We start from the raw sequence: 26,465 nt of genomic DNA, 5'->3' as shown, positions 1-26,465 counted from the left end.
TTAAAAAAAGGAGATAAGGCTAAAAGAAATAATAGTCTTGGTTCTCAGGCACCAGCCCCATCATCTTAAAGTCTGCTGCACGTTTTGTTTTTAGAGAACTAAGACTATTAATTTTTTTTAGCCTAATGTAAATGATTGTCTTTTTAATCATTTTATTACATCCATTGAAACTTAATGGTGTAACCTGTCTTTCAGCTTATGTATTGCTATCAGGCCATGCTAAACCCTGCTAAACCCCTGTTGAACACTACAGACATATGCATATAACAGTGTCTGACAAATTAAGGAGTCTATGGTGTTCCTCACATCTCAGTGCGTGTATAGTGAAATATTGCAGCCTGTTCCACATCTGTACAGATCAGTATCAAACATAAAGTAGATTTTATTTTGTGTACATCATGACACAGTCAGTCCTCATAGCCAACTGCCCACTGGAAGAAGCCGCACTGCTTCTGTTTACCGAGAGGACACGCAAAGAACTTCTTGCCATTGTTGTGCCCTTCTTTCATCACAGTCCTGAATGCACATGGCTTGCCATGACCTTCACATATAGGGAACTGTGTGTCCGCCCACTGAAAGCGGGAAATAAAAGGAATTCAGTTTATGCATACACATGAACCGTCATTGTGGGACAATGCATCGGTAGATGGCAAAACTTTAAGATACAAGTAGCGATTACAAAATCCATTCTTACTTTAATAATTTATACCAAACAAACACAAAATAATTTCATCCCTTGTGCCATAATTGTCGTTTTGGCACAAGCTTGACAGAATATCAGATATCGTATACACAGTTTATATAGAGTTACCTCTCTTTAAGTGCTACATTCAAGTGGAACAATTTAATTGGCTACGTAGCTTGGCAGTATCCGATCACGACTGTGTTTGTCGGCTTTGCAATATAGGGGACAACTGCAAGATTGTAGGTCTAAAAAAACATTTAGCCATCCTGTCTATGAAAAAGCATGCACTACAAATAAGATGACATGCAAGTATTATGACGCGTATCAGATCGCACAGTTGGTGTGTCATCCCAGCCTCAGTGAACCATAGTTTCCAGCTGATACACAGACCATGGTCTCTCCATGATAGCCCAGTGAAATATCCAGTTCACAAAACCTATACTGGCACATAGACATACTCCCTTTCTATTTGGAAAGTTCAACTTAATCACTTTTAGCCCTTTGAAAAAAGAAACACTCTTCAGTTAATACAGATAGTAGATGTCATTAAGCCATGCTTTAGTTTGTAAAATGAAATATTGGTATAATTTATTCACCTGAAAGAACTTGCATTGCTTGGCCCGTGGCAAGCTACAGGTGAAGAACCACCTGCCTCGGTTCTCGTTCTCCTTCCAGCACTGCTTCATGAAGCATCGTCTCTTGTGTCCGGGACAGGGAGGTATCATGTCGGGCACAGCAGTTACCTCCCCTCCTTGACTCCTGTTTGAAGCCTCAGACACACTCCTGTTTGGTATCGGCTTAGCTCCTGTACTTTTCTGGTTTGGAGGATTTGAATTCTGGGTTCGTGACACTGTTGATAATTTCTGTCGTTTTGCATGCATCTGATCGGAATCCTGCACAAGATTGTCAGCACTAGAACTTACTGAAGTGTTCACTGATGTGTTCAGGCCAGATAAAGACCTCTTCCTGAAAGTGTACTTTGACTTTTTGACGACAGAGTTCTGTGGTTGTTCTGTCAATGCTTCATCTGGTACAAAAGCATGTCCCACTGGTTGTGGGAACTGGTTCTGAGCTGTCAGGTTTGGTCGACCATCTTTTGGTGTGAGGCAGACGGAACAGTTTGTTTGATTGGCTGAATTTATCAGAGTGCATACTGAGCACGCCCAGTCTTTGACTTCCTTTTGGACATTGCCCGTGTTGACCCAGCCTAATAAACTGTTCTTTGTTGAGAGTTTTCTGAAACCAAAGTGATTGAGATCATATTGTTTCTTTTGTTTGTTGTTTAATGCCGCACTCAGCAACATAAAGCTATATGATGGAAACAGTCTGGACTAGATTTTCCAGTGACTGATTTGAGCAAGGATCCATGCCTTTGGCATGATCCAGGTATGATGATACACAATCAAGTCCCTGAATCTGACCATACGACCCTTAAGTCGCCTCTGATGACAAGCACCCGTGAAGATTTGGGTTAGAATTTGTCTTCAGTAACCCATGTTTGTTGTAAGAGACAACTAACCAGATCATTTGGTCAGGTTCGCTAGCTTGGTTGATGCATATTGTATCCTGATTGAGAAGATCAATGCTCATTATGTCAATCACTATTTGATGAAAACATGCATTTTTATTTACTGGCCCAAGTCAATGTACTTATTGCATGAAGGGGCGCAGATGGATGTAGTCATCCCGATGCCCCAATTAGCTGTGCAGAGTTGCTTCCCTCAGGCATGCCAGAAATCACTGATCAGGGTTGAATCTAGTTTTGCCTTGATTACCAGTATGTTTCTTGGTTTTCATTAAAGCAGCATGCGTCTAAGATGTGCATCACGTAAGGCTTTCCTCCCAAATCAAAACATGATATAATGTCCAAAGCAGTATTAAAGCCAGCTCAATACTCAATACCCCTTGTACAGAACAAGTATTGACATAGACCAGATTTCAGAAAAAGAGGCATAGAAATATGATCAAATTTTATTCATCCAAGGATAAAAAAGATGCTTTGAGAAAATGTGATCTATAGCAGAAACCAGAATGAGTTGGGTTTAATGCCGCTCATAACATTATTGCAGTTACGTATATCACGACAGTCCGCTTAATGAGGGAGGAAGCTTGAAGTTATGCAGGTCTCGGACGTTTATCACTTTGGTGAAACCCACGAGCATAGGTATGGTGCCGACAAGCATAGATACATTATCTAGGTGAATCAGGAATCGAACCCACAATTATAGGTTTGTGTCATGTCCAAGGGACGCAACACAGCACAGCAAATTGCAGCACCTTAGCAAAAGCCTGAGAGACTCACTGTTTGCGGAAGCGTGCGAGGTCGTTGTTCTGACAGTTGTCACAGAAGTAGGTGACCCTGGGATTGTCCTCCCCCATCCTGGTGGTGGTGATCCTCCCCCCACACTGCCGGCACTTCCCCACGTGGTACACCTTCTCATACGGCCGCAGCGGCTTGCCGTCCCGGCGACACTGCAACAACAGCATCAGGCATGGGTGCAATAACAAGGTGACAGTGTCAGGCATGGGTGCAATAACAAGGTGACACTGTCAGGCATAGGTGCAACAAGAAGACACTGTCAGGCATGGATGCAATAACAAGGTGACACTGTCAGGCATGGGTGCAATAACAAGGTGACACTGTCAGGCATGGGTGCAACAAGGTGACACTGTCAGGCACGGGTTGCAATAACAAGGTGACACTGTCAGGCATGGGTGCAATAACAAGGTGATACTGTCAGGCATGGGTGCAACAAGGTGACACTGTCAGGCATGGGTGCAACAAGGTGACACTGTCAGGCATGGGTGCAATAACAAGGTGACACTGTCAGGCATGGGTGCAACAAGGTGACACTGTCAGGCATTGGTGCAATAACAAGGTGACACTGTCAGGCATGGGTGCAGCTGCAAGGTGACACTGTCAGGCATGGGTGCAACAAGGTGACACTGCTGGACACATGCAATAAGAAGTAGACACTTTCAGGTAAAAAAATGTTTTAGGTCAAATATTTAGGAAATATTACTACCACGCATCTCCCCGAGGCAAGGCAGTTAACTGGATATAAAAGTCCAGTTTCCACCCTTGCCAAACTGGCTTTATCGTAGTGCCACCATCTATTACTCATTATGTCACTCCTATGTCCCTCCTACTGACCAATCAGATTCCATCTTTCATATCACTTGCATTTGCTTCAAACCAAATGATTGCAGTCAAGACAATCTTATCGAAAATCAAGATCTATATGGTTATAAAACGTGTTTTACCTCGCGAAGTGCACCCAATCACTTGAACACTTTGATTAAAAACATGAACATATTTGCAAAATATCTGTTGACGCCGAGTTGGCGGACCACATGCTTTGCAAATCCTTCAGTCGACCTGAATCTGCACATTAAAATCCATGTTGTTTACGAACTGGATGTCTAGTTAATTATGCAGTTTTGATTGGACTATGCATAGACTCGTTAGTCCAGCTAAAACGTAACACCGGAATGCCAGCTTTGTTCGGCAAGTGTGAAAACTGGAGTTTTAAAGTCAGTTAACTACCTTTCCTAGGAAAGATGACTACAACCCACTAAATGATAAGACTGTACAACGGACTCCAGGAGATGAAGTCACGCCTTCAATCAGTACGAGCTGCTGTACCATTTGTTAAACAATTAACCACATTAGGAATAGATGTACTTAAAGAATGTTTTTTCTGATTCTAGTTTTTCTATTACGATACCTCAAATCGAGAAATCTTGGAAGGAACAACTGTATTGTCAATTAAGAAAATCAAAATATTCTCAGCTAAGAAGAGAGTTACCTTATAGAAAACCATGGTAAAGTCACGGGTCATCTTCACCAACAGAGAGATGTGGTCCTCAGTCAAGTTTTCGATCTATGAAACAAATAAAAATAAGAAAACTCCTTACACATACAATCAGAACATGAACAGTCTGGACTTATATTACTGACATTCACCAAACATTTCACCAAACATTTTACCAAATATTTCACCAAACATTTTACCAAACATTTTACCAAACATTTCACCAAACATTTTACCAAACATGTCACCAAAGGCTATAAGCAGGCACACAAGCTCAATAACAAGCTGATGCTATCAGGCATCGTGCAATGACAAGTTGACTGTTCCAGGTGACTGGTTGCAATAACAAGTTGACAGTTCCAGGTGACTGGTTGCAATAACAAGTCGACAGTTCCAGGTGACTGGTTGCAATAACAAGTCGACAGTTCCAGGTGACTGGTTGCAATAACAAGTTGACAGTTCCAGGTGACTGGTTGCAAAGACAAGTTGACAGTTCCAGGTGACTGGTTGCAATAACAAGTTGACAGTTCCAGGTGACTGGTTGCAATAACAAGTTGACAGTTCCAGGTGACTGGTTGCAATAACAAGTAGACAGTTCCAGGTGACTGGTTGCAATAACAAGTCGACAGTTCCAGGTGACTGGTTGCAATAACAATTTGACAGTGTCAAGTACGGGTGCAATAATAAGTTGATGCAATAACAAGATGGATTCTGGAGCAGAAGACCCACGTGGTGGAGCATCCGCCTGGTAAGTGGAAGGGGCTAAAACAAGGACTGGTCAACTCGGAGTCTTTATACTGTGTCTGAGTGGGGTATTCGTGTTAAACTGCGGCATGGTATCTCAGTGGGCAAGCAGTATAAAATCGGCATTAGTCCAAAGCAGTACAAGCAGACACACACACACTCTTGCATGACCGTCACTATATAAGTGCAATAATCTTGGACACGACAATAAACCCCATTTGCCCCTCACCTCACCTCACCTAAAAGGTACAGATGCACTAAAAAGTGAGGCATGAATGCAATAACAAGTTGATGCCAGGCATGGGTGCAATAACAAGTTGATGCCAGGCATGGGTGCAATAACAAGTTGATGCCAGGCATGTTTGCAACAACAAGCTGATGCCAGGCATGGGTGTAATAACAAGTTGATGCCAGGCATGGGTGTAATAACAAGTTGATCCAAGGCATGGGTGCAATAACAAGTTGATGCCAGGCATGGGTGTGACAACAAGCTGATGCCAGGCATGGGTGTGACAACAAGTTGATGCCAGGCATGGGTGTAATAACAAGTTGATGCCAGGCATGGGTGTAATAACAAGTTGATGCCAGGCATGGGTGTGACAACAAGTTGATGCCAGGCATGGGTGTGACAACAAGTTGATGCCAGGCATGGGTGTAATAACAAGTTGATGCCAGGCATGGGTGTAATAACAAGTTGATGCCAGGCATGGGTGTGACAACAAGTTGATGCCAGGCATGGGTGTAATAACAAGTTGATCCAAGGCATGGGTGCAATAACAAGTTGATGCCAGGCATGGGTGTAATAACAAGTTGATGCCAGGCATGGGTGTAATAACAAGTTGATGCCAGGCATGGGTGTAATAACAAGTTGATGCCAGGCATGGGTGTGACAACAAGTTGATGCCAGGCATGGGTGTGACAACAAGTTGATGCCAGGCATGGGTGTAATAACAAGTTGATGCCAGGCATGGGTGTAATAACAAGTTGATGCCAGGCATGGGTGTAATAACAAGTTGATGCCAGGCATGGGTGTGACAACAAGTTGATGCCAGGCATGGGTGTGACAACAAGTTGATGCCAGGCATGGGTGTAATAACAAGTTGATGCCAGGCATGGGTGTGACAACAAGTTGATGCCAGGCATGGGTGTAATAACAAGTTGATGCCAGGCATGGGTGTAATAACAAGTTGATGCCAGGCATGGGTGTAATAACAAGTTGATGCCAGGCATGGGTGTAATAACAAGTTGATGCCAGGCATGGGTGTGACAACAAGTTGATGCCAGGCATGGGTGTGACAACAAGTTGATGCCAGGCATGGGTGTAATAACAAGTTGATGCCAGGCATGGGTGTGACAACAAGTTGATGCCAGGCATGGGTGTAATAACAAGTTGATGCCAGGCATGGGTGTAATAACAAGTTGATGCCAGGCATGGGTGCAATAACAAGCTGATGCCAGGCATGGGTGCAATAACAAGTTGATGCCAGGCATGGTTGCAATAACAAGCTGATGCCAGGCATGGGTGCAACAACAAGCTGATGCCAGGCATGGTTGCAATAACAAGTTGATGCCAGGCATGGGTGCAATAACAAGCTGATCCAAGGCATGGGTGCAATAACAAGTTGATGCCAGGCATTGGTGCAATAACAAGTTGATGCCAGGCATTGGTGCAATAACAAGTTGATGCCAGGCATGGGTGCAATAACAAGTTGATGCCAGGCATGGGTGTAATAACAAGTTGATGCCAGGCATGGGTGTAATAACAAGTTGATGCCAGGCATGGGTGCAATAACAAGCTGATGCCAGGCATGGGTGCAATAACAAGTTGATGCCAGGCATGGGTGTAATAACAAGTTGATGCCAGGCATGGGTGTAATAACAAGTTGATGCCAGGCATGGGTGTAATAACAAGTTGATGCCAGGCATGGGTGTAATAACAAGTTGATCCAAGGCATGGGTGCAATAACAAGTTGATGCCAGGCATGGGTGTAATAACAAGTTGATGCCAGGCATGGGTGTGACAACAAGTTGATGCCAGGCATGGGTGTGACAACAAGTTGATGCCAGGCATGGGTGTAATAACAAGTTGATGCCAGGCATGGGTGTGACAACAAGTTGATGCCAGGCATGGGTGTAATAACAAGTTGATGCCAGGCATGGGTGTAATAACAAGTTGATGCCAGGCATGGGTGTAATAACAAGTTGATGCCAGGCATGGGTGTAATAACAAGTTGATGCCAGGCATGGGTGTGACAACAAGTTGATGCCAGGCATGGGTGTGACAACAAGTTGATGCCAGGCATGGGTGTAATAACAAGTTGATGCCAGGCATGGGTGTGACAACAAGTTGATGCCAGGCATGGGTGTAATAACAAGTTGATGCCAGGCATGGGTGTAATAACAAGTTGATGCCAGGCATGGGTGCAATAACAAGCTGATGCCAGGCATGGGTGCAATAACAAGTTGATGCCAGGCATGGTTGCAATAACAAGCTGATGCCAGGCATGGGTGCAACAACAAGCTGATGCCAGGCATGGTTGCAATAACAAGTTGATGCCAGGCATGGGTGCAATAACAAGCTGATCCAAGGCATGGGTGCAATAACAAGTTGATGCCAGGCATTGGTGCAATAACAAGTTGATGCCAGGCATTGGTGCAATAACAAGTTGATGCCAGGCATGGGTGCAATAACAAGTTGATGCCAGGCATGGGTGTAATAACAAGTTGATGCCAGGCATGGGTGTAATAACAAGTTGATGCCAGGCATGGGTGCAATAACAAGCTGATGCCAGGCATGGGTGCAATAACAAGTTGATGCCAGGCATGGGTGTAATAACAAGTTGATGCCAGGCATGGGTGTAATAACAAGTTGATGCCAGGCATGGGTGTAATAACAAGTTGATGCCAGGCATGGGTGTAATAACAAGTTGATCCAAGGCATGGGTGCAATAACAAGTTGATGCCAGGCATGGGTGTAATAACAAGTTGATGCCAGGCATGGGTGTAATAACAAGTTGATGCCAGGCATGGGTGCAATAACAAGCTGATGACAGGCATGGGTGTAATAACAAGTTGATGCCAGGCATTGGTGCAATAACAAGCTGATGACAGGCATGGGTGTAATAAAAAGTTGATCCAAGGCATGGTTGCAATAACAAGCTGATGCCAGGCATGGGTGTAATAACAAGTTGATCCCAGGCATGTTTGCAACAACAAGCTGATGCCAGGCATGGTTGCAATAACAAGTTGATGCCAGGCATGGGTGCAATAACAAGTTGATGCCAGGCATGTTTGCAACAACAAGCTGATGCCAGGCATGGGTGCAATAACAAGTTGATGCCAGGCATGGGTGCAATAACAAGCTGATGCCAGGCATGGGTGTGACAACAAGTTGATGCCAGGCATGGGTGTAATAACAAGTTGATGCCAGGCATGGGTGCAATAACAAGTTGAAGCCAGGCATGGATGTAATAACAAGTTGATGCCAGGCATGGGTGCAATAACAAGTTGATGCCAGGCATGGGTGCAATAACAAGCTGATGCCAGGCATGGGTGTGACAACAAGTTGATGCCAGGCATTGGCGCAATAACAAGCTGATGCCAGGCATGGGTGCAATAACAAGTTGATGCCAGGCGTGGGTGTAATAACAAGCTGATGACAGGCATGTTTGCAACAACAAGCTGATGCCAGGCATGGGTGCAATAACAAGTTGATGCCAGGCGTGGGTGCAATAACAAGTTGAAGCCAGGCATGGTTGCAATAACAAGTTGATGCCAGGCATGGGTGTAATAACAAGTTGATGCCAGGCATTGGTGCAATAACAAGCTGATGACAGGCATGGTTGCAATAACAAGTTGATGCCAGGCATGGGTGCAATAACAAGTTGATGCCAGGCATTGGTGCAATAACAAGCTGATGACAGGCATGGGTGTAATAACAAGTTGATGCCAGGCATGGGTGCAATAACAAGTTGATGCCAGGCATGGTTGCAATAACAAGCTGATGCCAGGCATGGGTGCAATAACAAGTTGATGCCAGGCATGGTTGCAATAACAAGCTGATGCCAGGCATGGGTGCAATAACAAGCTGATCCAAGGCATGGGTGCAATAACAAGTTGATGCCAGGCATTGGTGCAATAACAAGCTGATGCCAGGCATGGTTGCAATAACAAGTTGATGCCAGGAATGGGTGCAATAACAAGTTGATGCCAGGCATGGGTGTAATAACAATCTGATCCAAGGCATGGGTGCAATAACAAGTTGATGCCAGGCATTGGTGCAATAACAAGCTGATCCAAGGCATGGGTGCAATAGCAAGTTGATGCCAGGCATGGGTGCAATAACAAGCTGATCCAAGGCATGGTTGCAATAACAAGTTGATGCCAGGCATGGTTGCAATAACAAGTTGATGCCAGGCATGGGTGCAATAACAAGCTGATCCAAGGCATTGGTGCAATAACAAGCTGATGCCAGGCATGGGTGCAATAACAAGCTGATGCCAGGCATGGGTGTAACAACAAGTTGATCCAAGGCATGGTTGCAATAACAAGTTGATGCCAGGCATGGGTGCAATAACAAGTTGATGCCAGGCATGGGTGCAATAACAAGTTGATCCAAGGCATGGTTGCAATAAGTATTTTACAGTATCTGGGAATACAATATATGGATGAGCAAAATAAAATTTGGACTTGGCAATTTCAGAGCACTGATGACGAGTAAATAATCTCATTTCTCAACTATCAGTTTTGTGGGACTAGATGAAATCACTAGTATTTTTATCAGTATGAACAGTGTCCATTTATCTGTGAGTTTGAAAAGTAAACATATCCTAGTGGTGCACTTACCTTGGTATTCGGCCGGATGCCACTGTCATACAACGCCTGCAATATAACGTGGTAGAGTGAGTGAGGGAAAGTTGTTTAAGCTGCAGTCAGCAATAATCCTGCTATAACATGGATGCATGTTAGAAATAGTCTGGTCTAGGCAACCTAGAGACAGATAGTCTGAACACTTGTCCACTCTGTCACTGAATGATCACACAGAGCCAGTCCTGTAACACATTGTGACTTCTTAATCTTCACTTCAGTTGCGCTGACGACAAACAGTGGTCACTGGGGTAGAGTTCTTGATGAGTGAGTGAGTATGGTTTTACAACACTTTTAGCAATATTCCAGCAATATCACGGCGGGGGGACACCAGAAATGGGTTTCACACATTGTACCCATGTTGGGAATCGAACCTGGGTCTTCGGCGAGACAAGCGAACGCTATAACCACTAGGCTACCCGACCGCCCCCAGTTCTTGATGAACATAAACTTTACCACAAATAATAATCATCCACCTCATTCCTGATAATGTTGCCACCCTTGATTACAAAGGGTTTACCCACCTCATTCTTGATAATATTGCCACCCTTGAGTACAATGGAATCACCCACCTCATTCTTGATAATATTGCCACCCCTGAGTACAATGGATTCACCCACCTCATTCTTTATAATATTGCCACCCCTGAGTACAATGGAATCACCCACCACATTCTTGATAATATTGCCACCCTTGAGTACAATGGATTCACCCACCTCATTCTTGATAATATTGCCACCCCCGAGTACAATGGATTCACCCACCTCATTCTTGATAATATTGCCACCCTTGAGTACAATGGATTCACCCACCTCATTCTTGATAATATTGCCACCCCTGAGTACAATGGAATCACCCACCTCATTCTTGATAATATTGCCACCCTTGAGTACAATGGAATCACCCACCACATTCTTGATAATATTGCCACCCTTGAGTACAATGGATTCACCCACCACATTCTTGATAATATTGCCACCCCTGAGTACAATGGATTCACCCACCTCATTCTTGATGATATTGCCCACTCCTGGCAAAATGAGCTGATCCAGCAATACATCACACACCATTCTGCCAGTCTGTTCCATCACCATGACAACCGCTCGCCTGGGGTTGAAAATAACTGAACAAATGTCAAGATCCTTGAGTTTTTCAAACTTCTCATGACAATCCTTGGATAGTCTGAAAAATAGTAAGTTGCACGTCAGTCATGTGTATTCTTAGAAAATCAAAATATTTTTTTTATATTTGAGAATTGACTGGTTTATATCGAGGTATAAATGTCACAAACCTTATACCTCCAAAAACGCAAAAACATAATCCATCAATTCTCATAAATAAATAGTGGATAACACTACCAAATCACTGACAATGCATCCCAAGTCCCACCCACCCATGACCCTATGAGCCAATCAGGAACAGTAGAATCCTCGTGGGCATGGCCTGTATTTTCTATTTATGGAAACATAAATGCAAATTAAACTGCTTGGTTGGCCAATCAGGTGCCATGGAATCACTTGCAAATTATTCATGTACTTCTTAAGGTAGAGCAATGAAGTGATATTTCAACCATGGCTCCTTCTTCGTCTTTGTCCGGACTTTCACCACAGAAATCTTGTGTATGCCGTGGACATTTTTTTCATTTTGTAACTTTTAGCCTTTACCCAACATTCAGCGTTGTTACAAGATGAAAACATGAAAGTGTCGAAAAACAAAATGACACATTCTTGACAAATTTCATAACAATTTAAAAAATGTGTCTTCTTTCATTTATTTTGCAGATCCTGTGAGCCAAATAGGGCCCTTATCATACATTATCCTTTGGCCTTTCTCTGTGTGTGTTGTGTATATAACTCCACCTGATGTCTGCCGTACTCTTGTAGAAGGCCAGGGCATCCCCTTCCATGTCCAGCTCCAGGGAGGCCGTGGTGGTCACCTTGGAGTAGTCCTTGTCCAACTGGACATTGTTTACACGGATTGACCCCGCCATCAAGAAATGGATCCTGAAAAAAAGCAAAAGGAAGGCCACAAAAGTTTTTACAACAACTGAGTGTGGTGTAAAACAACATTCACTCAACCAACCTGCTCGAGATCCATCATGCTCATACCTCAAACACAAGTCTCCAAAAAACAGGAACAGTTCTTTCCCAAGGGTGAGCACTTCCTCCAGTTTCCGACCAATCAGCTCATCATATTTGGTCATGTGATCTTCCCTCTTTTGTTTCTTTACATCCTGGAAAGCACAATATTGTAGTTTATCGACATATACTTCTCAACTTTTGATAGGGATGCCCAGATATGTCAGATATACTTAAATATACATTTGACATAGGAGTCATAATGCCCCTATCAACAGTGGAGTAGTATAGTTCCGCAAATGTAAGTATACCCAACAGTTGTGGATCTGGGGGTTCTAGATGCTCTGATGGGCATTCCCCCTTTTTAAATGTAAAAAAATAAAAACTCCCCCAACCCCCTTCAAAAAGTTTCCTCCCTTGATAAGATGTTCATTTGGTTCAAAATTAATGGTTGGTCATTAATTTGAATTTATCTTTGAAAAAATATGTGTGTGTATCCTGACTTAAATTACCATCCCATAGCCTACATGGTACATCTTCCTGAGGCAAGAGCGTTAACTGACTTTACAAGTCCAGTTTCCACCCTTGCCGAACTAGCCTGGAATTCCTGGGCTCGATCGTAGCGCCACCAGTGGCTATTACGAGTTATGTCCATTCTATGCCTCTCCCATATGTACCAATCAGATTCCACCTCTCATATCACATGCATTTGTTTCAAACAAAATGGTGGCGCCCAGTCAAGACGATCTGATCGACCATCAAGATCTATTTTGTGATAAAACGGTTCTTACTTCGCAGAGTACATCAGATCATGTGAGCACCTTGATTAAAAACATGAAAAGATTTGGAAAATATCTGTTGACAACGAGGTGGCGATGCACATGCTTTGCAAATCCTGCAATCGACCAAACTCTGCATGACAGTTTATGAACCTGATTTCGATGCACGATTTTGATTTGACTATGCATAGACTCGTTTGTCCAGCCAAAATGTAACTCCATAATCCCAGCCTAGTTCGGCAAGGGTGGAAACTGGACTTTTATAGTCAGTTAACTCTCTTGCCTCGGGAAGATGACATGGTACAAAATTCCAAAATATCGCCCACTGGATACTCTGGTACAACTAACTTTATACAAAGGCCAGACCTATTTTAAACTGGTTAAGGAATCCGCCAACTCCCCGAAAAATAGAATGTGAACTTAAATGCAAAATTAAAAGCAGAAATAATTAATAAACCTCATTTACTGTCACTATCAATATTCAAAAATAACTTAAAATTTAATTTATATTAAAAACACACCAAATTATATTAAATCACTAGAGGAAATTAATTTTTTTATTTGAAACTGGATTAATTGTTGTTTTTTACCAACCAGCTTGAATTGTTAGGCCAAAAATCTGTAAGCCAAATAAGAAAAAATGTCCGACCTGAGGAACATGTATAAGTTTGTTCAAGGTTCCACATAGGGCAAGGGAGTTAACTGACTGTAAAAGCCTAGTTTCCACCATTGCCAAACTAGGCTGGAATTTCTGGGCTCGATCACAGCGCGACCAGTGGCTATTACGAGTTATGTACCTCCTGTTGACCAATCAGATTCAACCTCTTCTATCACTTGAATTGGCTGCAAATGGCGGCGCCCAGTGAAGACAATTTGATCGATAATCAATATCTATATTCTAATAAAACGGTCTTACTTCGTAAAGTGCGACAATTTACGTGAGCATCTTGACTTAAAACATGAAAGTTTTTTTTAAATATCTGTTGATGCTAAGTTGGCGATACACATGCATTGCAAATCCTGCAATCGGCCGAAATCTGCACGGCAGTTTTCCAACTGGATTTTGATTTTGTTACTTGATTTTTAATTTACTATGCTTAGACTCATTAGTTCAGCAAAAAAAGTTTTTGTTTTTTTTAAATTCTAGCCTAGGTCGGCAAGGGTGGAAACTGAATTTTATAGTCAGTTAACTCCCTTGACTCAGGAAGATGTAAGACAATAGTAACTCACACGCTTCAACATAGACAGTTGTAGCAATACGAACACTACCTTGACCAGGACCCGATCACTTACCCTGTTGACAGCGCTGCCAGAAACACTCCGCACCGTCTTCCCAACCAGGCGACCTCTGATCTTCTCCCCATTCAAAGTGCAGCCTGGACCTTCAACCATCGTGCCCTAATGTGTTGCCTTCGTGGAGTGGGAAAGCGCACACACATACTGTCATATAATAATTAAAGCTAGGGGCAAGGCATGTCATGTTCAAGGAAGTCATCAAGCTATACCTAAAGGCTGGAAGACCTTAAGTAACATGTGACCTAAATATGTTATTATAACCACTACAAAACAAAGACTTAAGGGTACAAAATCTGGGATTTTAAAAATAGCCCCAAAATGGAAGCCTAATTTAGCCTTGGAAATTTGCTTCTTTTAAGACTAATCCGGAGGTCTATTGGGAAACTTACTTCACTATTCATCAGAGTTTGTAGCTAGACCTGCTTGAATGAGACAAAAAAATTTACTACTGAGAGTTTTATTCTGTTCCAATTTGTAGCAGAATTGAATCACTGAGAACTGGTTCAGAGTGAGTGAGTGAGTTGGGTTTAACGCCGCTTTTAACAGTATTCCAGTTATATCGCGGCGTGTCAGCTTAATGTGGGAGGAAAGCCCGAGAGTGATGCAGGTCTTAGACATTTACCACTTTGGTGAAATCCACGAGCACGGTTATGGTGCTGACAAACCTAGAAACATAATCGGGGCAAACCAGGATCCGAACCCACAATCATAGGTTTCTGGCGTGCCCAAGGGACGCAACTCTGCCACCCGTGCCCCTCTTATTGTTTCAAATAAGATCTTTCCATTCCAACTGATGGTTGGTAATGAGTCAGTCAGAAACTGCTAAAACACCCACACTGTGTAAATGTTTTCACTGTCATACCATGGACACTAAATATCAAGTGTCTCTGATTATACCAATACTTTATACATCACTATTCATCACACACATAATTTTAAGTTTTAAAGGTTTAGTCAGCAGCAGAGTTACAGAAAGTGTACTACACTAAGCAATGTTCCATCTGTTTGTTGTGAGCCTATAAAAAATCAAGTCTGGACTGGACGAACCAGTGATCGATATTGAGAGCTGTCGGGGGATGATGTCACACAATCAACAAAGTCACCGGCTTGACCATCTGATCCACAGGTCGCCTCATAGTGAGTGAGTGAGTGAGTTGGGTTTAACACGCTTTTAACAGTACTCCAGTTATATCATTGTGTGTCAGCTTAAAGTGGGAGGAAAGCCTGAAGTGATGCAGGTCTCAGATGTTTACCACTTCGGTGAAACCCACGAGCACGAGTATGGTGCTGACAAACCTAGAAACATAATTGGGGCAACGCGGGATTTGAACCCACAATCATAAGTTTCTGGCGTGCCCAAGGGATATAACTCGCGGCGCCTTAGACGACTCGGCCATCCGTGCCCCTCGCCTCATATTAACACATATCTATAGAAAGGCAGCTGTTGGGTCCAATTCTAGATCTAACCCCGAGTCCCCAAGACGATTGTCACAATAAAATAATACAAATTGAGAATCTCACCCAAGTACCAACTATATCAACACTAGACAATGTAACATTATATCTCCGAGGCTTGCAAGGAGGTTCAAACTTTTCATCAACGAGTGTTGTTATATTTGATCAAAAGAGACAAGGGTAAGATTCAATTTATTATCCAAAATCATTCTTCCAACAAGTTCAGTTTGGAAACAGTATTTAGCAGAGTGAGTGAGAAAGTAGAGCTAACCAGCTTCAGTGACAGAGATTTGCGATGTCATTTGATTGTGATGTCATGGTAACCGATGTCATGGTCTGCAAAGGATTGTGATGACAATTTCCTATATAGGCCATATATACATATATATCAGTAGGAGACATTGTTTGATCTCACCCAAGCGATATATCATAGCTGTGGAATCCTGTTTGGGATGATAAATATTGATAATCTGATTTATCTGAGCACCTTTAGAATACAGTACCACAACTTCTCGTGAGGACGATCTCTGCCGTAGGTCACATGTCTCAAAGACAAGCAACCAGTTTTTGTGAGAATCCGTCGGATTGTTAGCCCGACAGGTAGCCGACTGAGCTATGTACACACTGTACAACAAAGTGCAAATTTACCTAGTCATGCCTACGACGTTACGGAACTGAACGAAAAGGGTTGAATAGGTGACAGACACTTACGAAGGTTACGGGTAGACATGGTGTCTCGTGACTTTAGTCTACGGACACTTACGAGTGATCCTGATGCCATTTGGCACACTTGTCCCATTCCGTAATCTACAAGATACCAAGTGGTGAGGAATTAGCCGATAAGACGTGAACTGAAAACAGCTCCAGGCGTCAGACGTCAAACTCTCGAGTTCACATGAATGACATGGTATTTATTTTATTCGTCGGTGATTTTTGTAACAGAAAAGTGTGGTAGGGAACACTGAAAGGATGATGTGGATAATAGCAAGGAACAAGGGAGGCATGAGCATGGCTTGTGATGACACAATGGTGAGTTCGCTTTTGAATCAGTACTGAAAAAATGTAGCCGATGAAAGTGGCTTGTGTGAATGTTCCAGGACAGTTTCCAGTAGCCAAATATTCGACACAAAACCATTTCATCCTTTATTTACTCGACGTTTTTGTGTGAAGAATATTAGTGTTGTGCATGTTAGGTATGTTTACATTGTAAGTGCGCCAATGCGCACGTGCAGTGACGTCACTTTAGGTGTGACGTCATTATGTTGTTGTAACCTAGGCAGCTGTGTGAGGCAACGCCAGTTCTCCATTAAACAGTGATTGAGCCAACTACGGTTTTGTTATGTATTGAAGATTTGATGTTCCTCCAATGTGCGGGTCGGACAAATAACATAATACATACACAACAGTGGCAACGAGGATAAAACTTTCTATACGTGATTACATTCAGTGCTTTTCCATAATGGCAGGCGTCATTGGAGATGTTGGACAGTTCGATGAAAGTTTAGAAGATTGGATGTCATATTCTGAAAGAGTGAGTTTATATTTCGATGCTAATGACATTCCAAATGAACGAAAAGTTTCTTGGTTTCTTTCCATGATTGATGCAAAAACTTACAATGTTCTCAAATCAGTGGTTTCTCCTGATTTGCCTCTACACATACTTTGGAACAATTATTCACTGTTTTACGTGATCATTACATGCCTAGACCAAGTGTTATTGCTGAAAGATACAGATTTCACAAGAGAATGCAGACCGAAAACGAAACTGTTTCACAATATGTTGTTGTTTTGAAAGGACTGGCTAGATTTTCTGACTTCGGCGCTACACTGAATGAACGTTTAAGAGATCAATTAGTTCTTGGACTGAAAAGTGTAAATGTTCAAAGAAAATTGCTTGCAGAATTAGAATTGACACTAGAACGTGCAGTTTCAAATGCAAATTCAATGGAATTAGCTGCGATTCAGAAGAATTGTGCCGCAACGGATTACCGAAGGAACAATCACAGTCAGAGGTGTTTTCTTTCAAACACCAGAAGATCTAATGCAAGGTATGAACGTTATTGTTATAGATGTGGAAAGCCTTCGCATTTAGCTGATACTTGTAATTTCAAAGATACAGTTTGCTCATTCTGTCAAAAGAAAGGCCATATTCAGAAGGTATGCAAAGCGAAGAAATGGAGTCAAAGGTCAGGTCAAAGTTCAACATCCGGGTTTTGTCAAACAGGAAGTGCTAGCTCCAGCAATGTAAACAGAAACGGTAGGCGTCAAACTTTTCGTGTAAATGCTATCAATGAAGAACTTTGTTCAACCCATGAATATGAAGATGACATTCTAGATGATATAGGTGACTGTCTAAATCATTTGCTCGCTATTCACGGTGCTGCAGATGTCATATGGGTGACAGTGAATGTAAATGGACGTGATCTAAAGATGGAGTTAGATACTGGCTCAAGAAGTTCTATACTTACTGAAGGCGTTTACAGACAGAACTTTTCAGAATGCAGCTTACAAGAATCGCCAATCCCAATGAGAACATACACAGGTGAGCTTGTCACAAATCTTGGTATCATACATGTTGACGTTCGTGATGGTGAAAGAGTAAACCAGTTACCACTACATGTCGTGCAGGGAAAAGGTCCTCTGTTACTGGGGAGGGCGTGGTTACCATACGTAAATATTGACTGGAAATCATTAGGAAATAATGTCAACATGTGTCACAAAATGTCAAGTGAAGATCAACTCAGTGAAATGTTTGTGAAATACTGTGATGTATTTTCTGATGGACTGGGTACAATTAATGGAATCAAAGCCAATTTAGAAGTGAAAGATGGCATGTCTCCTAAATACATGAAAGCTAGGCCTGTTCCTTATGCACTTCATGATAGAGTGAATGAAGAAATTTCAAGAATGGAGAAAAATGGTGTGATTATCAAAGTAGAACATTCTGAGTGGGCTACACCAATAGTTCCAGTGGTCAAACCTGACAAATCTGTCAGAATATGCGGCGATTTCAAATCTACTGTAAACCCAGCTTTAAATGTGAACCAGTATCCACAAAAAAGATTGAAGACATGTTCGCTCAACTTGCCGGAGGTCAGAAATTCTCAAAGATTGATCTTGCTCATGCTTATCAACAAATGGAGGTGGATGAAGACTCACAGAAACTACTCACCATCAATACTCCAAAAGGACTCTACAGGTACACAAGACTTGCTTTCGGCATTGCTTCAGCTCCTGCAATTTTTCAAGCTACAATGGACCAAATTCTTCAAGGTTTGCAGAAAGTATTATGTCATCAAGATGATATTCTAGTGACCGGTTCAAATGATGAAGAACACTTACAGAACTTGGATGAAGTTTTGTCAAGATTACAACAATTCGGCTTGAGAGTAAAACAAAGTAAGTGTAAATTCTTTGTAGACTCAGTCAAGTATCTCGGTCATGTTATTGACAAAGAAGGACTTCATACTTCAGAAGATAAGGTGAAAGCTATCATCAGTGCTCCAAGACCTGAACATGTGACACAACTATGTTCCTTTCTCGGTGGAGTCAACTACTATGGCAGATTCATCCAGAACCTTTCTACAATCGTTCACCCATTAAACGAACTGTTGCAGAAAGACAAGAAATGGCTATGGTCAACTGAATGTGAGAAATCTTTCAAAAATGTCTAAAGCAAAAATTGCAAGTTCCGATGTGTTGTGTCATTATGATCCATTGTTGCCAATAACATTGGCATGTGATGCATCCTCCTATGGCGTGGGTGCTGTGTTGTCTCATGTGATGAGTGATGGTACTGAACAACCGATTGCATTTGCTTCAAGAACACTGAACAAGGCTGAAAAGGGATATTCACAAATTGACAGAGAAGCCCTAGCAATTATATTTGGTGTGAAAAGATTTCATCAGTATGTGTATGGTAGGCATTTCACTCTCGTGAGAGATCATCGACCTCTCACTGCCCTGTTTGGTGAGGGACGGTCAGTACCCTCATTAGTTGCTGCTCGTCTACAGAGATGGGCATTGATTCTCAGTGCATATGATTACAAAATTCAGTACAAATCTTCCTCTGCCAATGCAAATGCTGATGTGTTGTCTCGTTTACCTCTACCTGATACAACAAAATATGTGAGTGATGATGTAGATTTGTTCTATGCAAGTCAGTTTGAACATCTGCCTATTACAGCAGGTGATGTGAGAAATGAGACAAGGCGAGATCCTGTTCTTTCACAAGTGTACATGGCAGTGATGAACGGTTGGGATAAAGATCACAGTGAGAACAAAATAATGAAACCATTTCACTCAAGAAGATATGAGCTTTCCATTCAATTAGGATGCATTGTATGGGGAATGAGAGTAGTGATTCCTTCTAAACTCAGAAACGGTGTTCTAAATGAGTTACATGGTGGTCATTTTGGAATGGTGAAAATGAAATCAGTTGCTAGAAGTTATGTGTGGTGGCCTGGAGTAGATGCTGATATTGAAAGTACTGCAAGAATGTGTATTACATGCCAGAATCTTCAAAATGATCCAACAAAAGCTCCTGTTCATCATTGGTCATGGCCATCAAAACCATGGTGTCGCATTCATTTGGACTTTGCTGGTCCTTTCATGGGTCACATGTACCTCGTTGTTGTAGATTCTCATTCCAAATGGTTAGAGGTGATTGTTATGAATTCAACTACTGCTGATGCGACAGTGAAAGTGATGAGAGGTTTGTTCGCGAAATATGGATTACCACTGCAAGTTGTTACAGATAATGGTCCACAATTTGTGTCAAATGAGTTTGAAACATTCTTGAGAAGTAATGGTGTAAAACACATCTTATCTGCTCCATATCATCCTGCTACAAACGGACTTGCTGAGAGAGCTGTTCAATCCTTCAAACAAGCTATGAAATCAACTAGAGGGAATGATGCAACATTACAGAAGATTGATAGGTTTCTGCTAGCCTATCGGTTTAGTCCCCATTGCACAACTCAAGAAACTCCAGCAAAACTTTTTCTTGGAAGAGAACTAAGATGTAGAATTGACTTAATCAAGCCTAATCATGCTGATGTTGTTGCTACAAAACAGTCTTCTTCATTGTGTCAACCTGGCGACACAAGACAGCTAAATGACAATGATAAGGTGTGGGTGCGTGAGTACAACAAAACAGACAAATGGACTGCTGGCAAGGTGATGACAAAATGTGGTGAAAGACATTATGATGTTGACATTGGCAAAAGAACTGTCAAGCGTCATATTGATCAATTAAGGTGTAGAGATGCAACTAGTAACCATGGTAACGAGAACATGATCGTTCAAAGTGACTGTAGTGCAGGGACTGTAGAAAGTATCAGGGTCAACAAAGGCGACCCTATCGTAATACCTAGTGCATCACAGCAATGTGATGAACACCAGTGTGAAGACAGTGAGGTGACAATTGCAAATGTACCAGCAAAACAAACCGTGAGACGTTCAGAAAGAGTGAGAAAACCTCCCGATAGACTAACCCTGTGAGAACACAATGTAGAAACTGACAGTTTTGACAATTAAGTCATTGAATAAAGTATTCAGCAATGTGTAGCAGATATCATATATATATGAGTTTATCATTTGTGGTTGAAAGTTGTTACATTGTTAAATTATAACTTTAGAAAATAGCTCATAGTACTGTGTTCTGAATATTGTAAATGTATTGGTTAGAGAAGTAGAAAGTAATTTCTTTTAAGGGGGAGAAATGTTGTGCATGTTAGGTATGTTTACATTGTAAGTGCGCCAATGCGCACGTGCAGTGACGTCACTTTAGGTGTGACGTCATTATGTTGTGGTAACCTAGGCAGCTGTGTGAGGCAACGCCAGTTCTCCATTAAACAGTGATTGAGCCAACTACGGTTTTGTTATGTATTGAAGATTTGATGTTCCTCCAATGTGCGGGTCGGACAAATAACATAATACATACACAACAATTAGGAGCCACGTACAATAGAATCTATAATAGCCAGTACTAAACAGGATACCTAACTCCAATGATCGTAAAGGGATGATTGATCGTAAAGGGGATCCAAGGGCTAAGGATAGAGTTTGGGGTAACCTACCCTAACACATGCGACATTTGGATGTGTTGAGCGCAAATATATCCCTAATAAACTGCGTTCTATATAAAAAATAAAAGCGCTTGCTATAAAATGCGCCACCGCAGGCTATATTTAGTAAACAAATATTTGAAACTCTCAACACTGCTTGGCGTATTCAATGACATAGCTTGTAGAGATGATAGATCACTGAGAGGAGCTTAAACACACTCGATGACCCCTGACGTCACAGAGCATTGTTTCACCGGTGTGACTGGCAACAAAATACTACAAATTACATCATAGGGTATTGTCACGTGTTTGAAAGTTTGTGGTACTTTATTCTAAAGGTAGGTATTATCTTATTCCAAGTACAGACAATCAATTTCTCAGACATGTTTACATGTTTAAATGTTTTGACAATTGTTAAAATAGCAATCGCAAGCTAGATCTATAGGAGTTTTAGTGTCTATAATCTAATTTCTAACTTCCACATAAGAGACAAACGATATATCAAATAAATGTCAGTGGTCTTTTTTATTTACATGATCTTCCAAAACATTGCATACCGTATTCGACGTAATAAGCACCCCACTCTAATAAGCGCCCAGTGATATTTGCTAATATATTGGCTAGTGAACAATCCCAATTGGCACCCCTTCCGATTGATCAATGTACACAAGACTTATTTTTTCACGTATAATACGCACTCGTGTGTTAAATGCACCCGCTTAATCATGGGCAATTAAATTCTGGAAAAATATATCTGTCGTACATAAACATTTCATGCTGTCATCATAAACCATGAAATTTATCTTTCAACTCTGTTTTTTTCACCAAAATAATTTTCTAATAAGAGCCCCCATTTCCAATTTTGAGAGCGCCCTGGGCGCATATTACGTCGAATACGGTAATTCATTCACCGTGATTCACTACTTTTGAATATATGTTGGCCATGGTCTCATCGTGAATGTTTTACAGGCCAAGTTAATTTGAACGCCTAAGTAGAAGATATCCTACCGTATTTTGTACCAGGAAAAACATTCACGACTCTTCAAATCCCCGTGCCGCAGAGATACCGCTTCATCAGTAACAGAACCGAAGTTGAACGGTGTCAAACGCACTGTGAAGCCCCGGGGAGAGCACGATCGATGACAAGGCAATGAGGACACGCCCACTGCGAATAGTGAGCGACACGTGATGATCCAGCACAACTACATTTATATATGATAATTAACATACATGAACAAATAAAGCATACCTGTTATAAGACATGCATAGATTGAAAAAGTTGTCTATTGTACAGAGTGATATTTATGTAACCAATTTTCCCGCGTCGTGAAACGTCATTTCCGGTCTATAAATAGAACAGGGGAATCCCAATACGTCTCCGATATTGCCTTGAAATGAAGTCGTGTGCGCATTGGGTTAAAATAGCCATTCGACAGGGAAACCACGAGTGTTAAAAGCAGGAACCATAAAGTCTCTTAATCAAGGAGCTGAAAACGGAATGGGTGTCGGCTGCTAGAGCTGAGAAGGGATGAGAGGGGAATGGGGACGATTGTTTTATTAAAAAGTGAATGCTCTAGGGTCTGTACGAGAGACGAGGATGGTTAATGACAGTGTATTGCTGGCGTTGTTTTAATAATTTTATATTAAATTACAAAAAAATCATCCAGGCTAGTAATTAGAAATAGCTGCTTCATTGTCCGATAGGGGAAGAGGAAATCATGGATAGAAGAAACGCACGCACACACGCACGCACGCACACACAAACACACACACAAGCACAACTATATTTATTGTTTAAGTGTTGGTGTGTGTTGGTGATTTATTTTTCAAAACTTTGAATCACTATGAAACATAATCATGCTGGAATATTCTGAATGCGGCGTTAAACAAAAAAACTAATATCAGTAAGTTCCAAAACGGGAGCTTAAACAATCAGGATACCCGTGTGTTGTTTGTATGAGTGAGTGCGTTTGCTTAAAATAACGCCGCTTCGAAGAGCATATCTCAGTTCTACAGGAAGTGTCAGTTTAATATGGGAGGAAAACCCGAATTGACGCAGGTCGTAGTGATGATGACAAACTAATATTCAGCAGATCCTGGCACGCCTAAGCGACGCAAATCTGCAGAACTCTGCTGGACTTCCCACGCCTCTCATTTCTTAGAACAACATAAACGTGTGTACAAAGAAAATAAGTTACTAAAATCAATGAAGATGTGTTTTCGTATCGTAAATATCATATATTAGGAATTGAAAAGGCATTTGATCATTTTGCGAGCATAATACGCGTGTAGTTGTCCTGTTCTTAAAATATGATATTTACGGTACGAAAACACACGAAGGTAATATTCCCTTTACCATATAATGTCATTATGTAAATAATCCAAGTTTAAGACATTATTTTATTCACTATCATAAAGTAGCTTCAGAAACCGCGTAGGCATACGAGTGTGTGAGTGAGTGAGTGGGGTTTAACGCCGCTTTTAACAGTATTCCAGTTATATCGCGGCGTGTCAGCTTAATGTGGGAGGAAAGCCGGAAGTGATGCAGGTCTCAGACATTTACCACTTCGGTGAAACCCACGAGCACGGGTATGGTGCTGACAAACCTAAAAACATAATCGGAGGAAACAGGGATTCGAACCCACAAACATAGGTTTTCGGCATGCCCAAGGGACGCAACTCTGCACAGCGAATCACGGCGCCTTAGACGACTTGGCCCCCCCGTGTCCCCCGTAGGCATACGAGGCATGAGTTAACCGACTCATTGTAATATACTGCCAAAATAGCCATGTTTCTTTCCATACACACTCAGACATCGCGAAATCTCAATCTGAACTTTTGGGGAACGAAAGGCAATAATTACTTTTTGCAAATTTATATTCATCGCATCGCCGTATGGAGCTTCGCTGGTTTCCACCGCCCGCCCGATTACACACGGGGACAAAAAATGGGGCAATACTGTCTTTTGCCTGTCAGTATACATGCACTATTAACGTGTCATTAATATTCCAAACTATGATTATTCTTCCGTTAAAAGCCCTTTCGAATATAAAAGAAAGTTGATGAAAACAGGTGAACAGAGCTTGAATGTTAAAAGTAACCCATATTGCTCCATGTATTTATTCTGGTACTATTACACATTTAAGACGGAAATATTGAAAATCATTCATGGATTGGTACACTTCGACGGCATCAAATTGTAGTCACACTGCACATTTTCTGTCCCGAAGCAACTGCTGCACAAGGTATGTGATATACTTAACTTGTGTAAAGAACATAAACATTGCTGGGATTAATTGCGATTGGAATTTGGAAGAGTTTTGAATTATATATGCTGATACAAAACCACAATGAATCATAACATCATGATCAATGTTGTAGTTCCGAAGTGAAGGTGTATTCCTTATGTGACATCATACATGCATGTTGATTGTACGATTCTCCTCACTGGTTTCATTGTGGTAACAACACATATTGTATTTAATGAAAATTATGATACGTGGTGTTTACCTGATCTAATCGTTTAAGTACAAAATCAGACAACCATAATATGGGGGAAATAAGAGATCGCAGGAATTGAATGGAAATGCGATGGTCATATATGACATATCTCAGCTATAAAACATCAGTGAGTGAGTGAGTAAGGTTTTACGCCGCTTTTAGCATTATTCCAGCAATATCACGGCGGGGGCCACCAGAAATGGGCTTCACACAGTGTACCCATGTCGGGAATCGAACCCGGGTCTTCGGCGTGATAAGCGAACGCTTTAACCACTAGGCTACCCGACCGCCTCTATAAAGCATCAGGTAGTGGATGTTAATAACGATTGTGGGCCCAAACAATCGCCTCACATATCCTGCATGAACGTCCTGATGGTATCCCCTGGGATCGGGAACCACCCATCTTGCACCTTGGTCCAAATTGTATAACTACAGGACGACAAGTTCGTGGCGGTTCATTGGCCAAATTCGGGGCATTAAGTTGTCCAAGGTACCCGGATGTTCCCATTCTCATGGAATCCATGGAAATGGACTGTTGGTAGGCGAGCCTTATCCTCTTGGAATTAATTCTGATGACCGAACCTAGGTGCAAAGGGTACCACGACTGTCCTCAAAACTCACGAAATCCGATCCTATCGTGAGTCGAAAGACGGATGAGTTGTAGCTGGATGTAGGTTATGCTAGCCCACAGCATCATTATATGTCGTGTTGATACTGTGGTATTCTACACAGATACAGACAAGCACGTCTCCTAACACCGCTCCAGCCATTCAGTGAAGTCGGGAAGGAACCTAAATCCATCACTGAACATGGTGTGACGCCAGTGACGCCAGTGACGCAACTGCTAGAAGCTATGACACCGCGTCCACCCCATTGTTAAATGTTTGGGTTTAGCAGTCATCTTGATACCAATCAGTTGGTGACTTTTTAATCCTACAGCTTTCAACCGATTGCATAGTTCCATCACACCAATTGCCTGTGGGTGATGTTGGCCCTGAACTCATCCTTAATTCCCTGCATTGCATCCCAGGGCACCTGCTTATCACCCTGCATTGTACAGTGCATTAAGTGACACCTGCTGACCAATTTATCCTGTACTGTACACCAGAGAACCTGGTGATCAGCTTGTGCTCTGCATTTTACACCAGAGCATCGATTTGCTTGTTTGTTTGTTTGTT

The 26,465-nt window shown here is 41.9% G+C and overlaps 1 protein-coding gene across 2 annotated transcripts; it reads right to left on the bottom strand.

The window, feature by feature from the left end:
• Positions 1-204: 204 nt before the first annotated feature.
• Positions 205-23,100, bottom strand: LOC124127846 (endonuclease 8-like 3). Of its 2 annotated transcripts, XM_048388062.1 has the most exons (11): positions 22,826-23,100; positions 20,257-20,261; positions 14,261-14,378; positions 12,219-12,343; positions 11,970-12,113; positions 11,115-11,292; positions 10,090-10,125; positions 4,495-4,569; positions 2,988-3,157; positions 1,282-1,921; positions 205-572 (listed from the first exon to the last, which is right to left on the bottom strand). In XM_048388062.1, exons 3-11 carry the CDS (start codon positions 14,357-14,359, stop codon positions 408-410), a joined length of 1,632 nt encoding a protein of 543 aa, XP_048244019.1. In that variant the 5' UTR covers positions 14,360-14,378; positions 20,257-20,261; positions 22,826-23,100; the 3' UTR covers positions 205-407. The 2 variants fall into 2 exon arrangements, with proteins under 2 accessions (XP_048244019.1, XP_048244020.1); XM_048388063.1 differs by lacking the exons at positions 20,257-20,261; positions 22,826-23,100 and having other exon boundaries at positions 14,261-14,775.
• Positions 23,101-26,465: the final 3,365 nt, after the last annotated feature.

This window comes from Haliotis rufescens, unplaced genomic scaffold, assembly GCF_023055435.1.
Source record: "Haliotis rufescens isolate VD_foot unplaced genomic scaffold, xgHalRufe1.0.p SCAF_7, whole genome shotgun sequence".
NCBI lineage: Eukaryota > Metazoa > Mollusca > Gastropoda > Lepetellida > Haliotidae > Haliotis > Haliotis rufescens.
The sequence above is the reverse complement of the archived record's forward strand: the minus strand, read 5'-3'. Positions and strand labels throughout refer to the sequence as shown.

Excerpts from the sequence above, each read along its gene's own strand:
- LOC124127846 (XM_048388062.1), bottom strand. The coding sequence starts at position 14,359 with ATGGTTGAAGGTCCAGGCTGCACTTTGAATGGGGAGAAGATCAGAGGT. Across the intron at positions 3,158-4,494 it reads TTACCATGGTTTTCTATAAG|TGTCGCCGGGACGGCAAGCC; the intron begins GTAACTCTCTTC and ends CTGTTGTTGCAG. Across the intron at positions 573-1,281 it reads AGCAATGCAAGTTCTTTCAG|TGGGCGGACACACAGTTCCC; the intron begins GTGAATAAATTA and ends TCCCGCTTTCAG.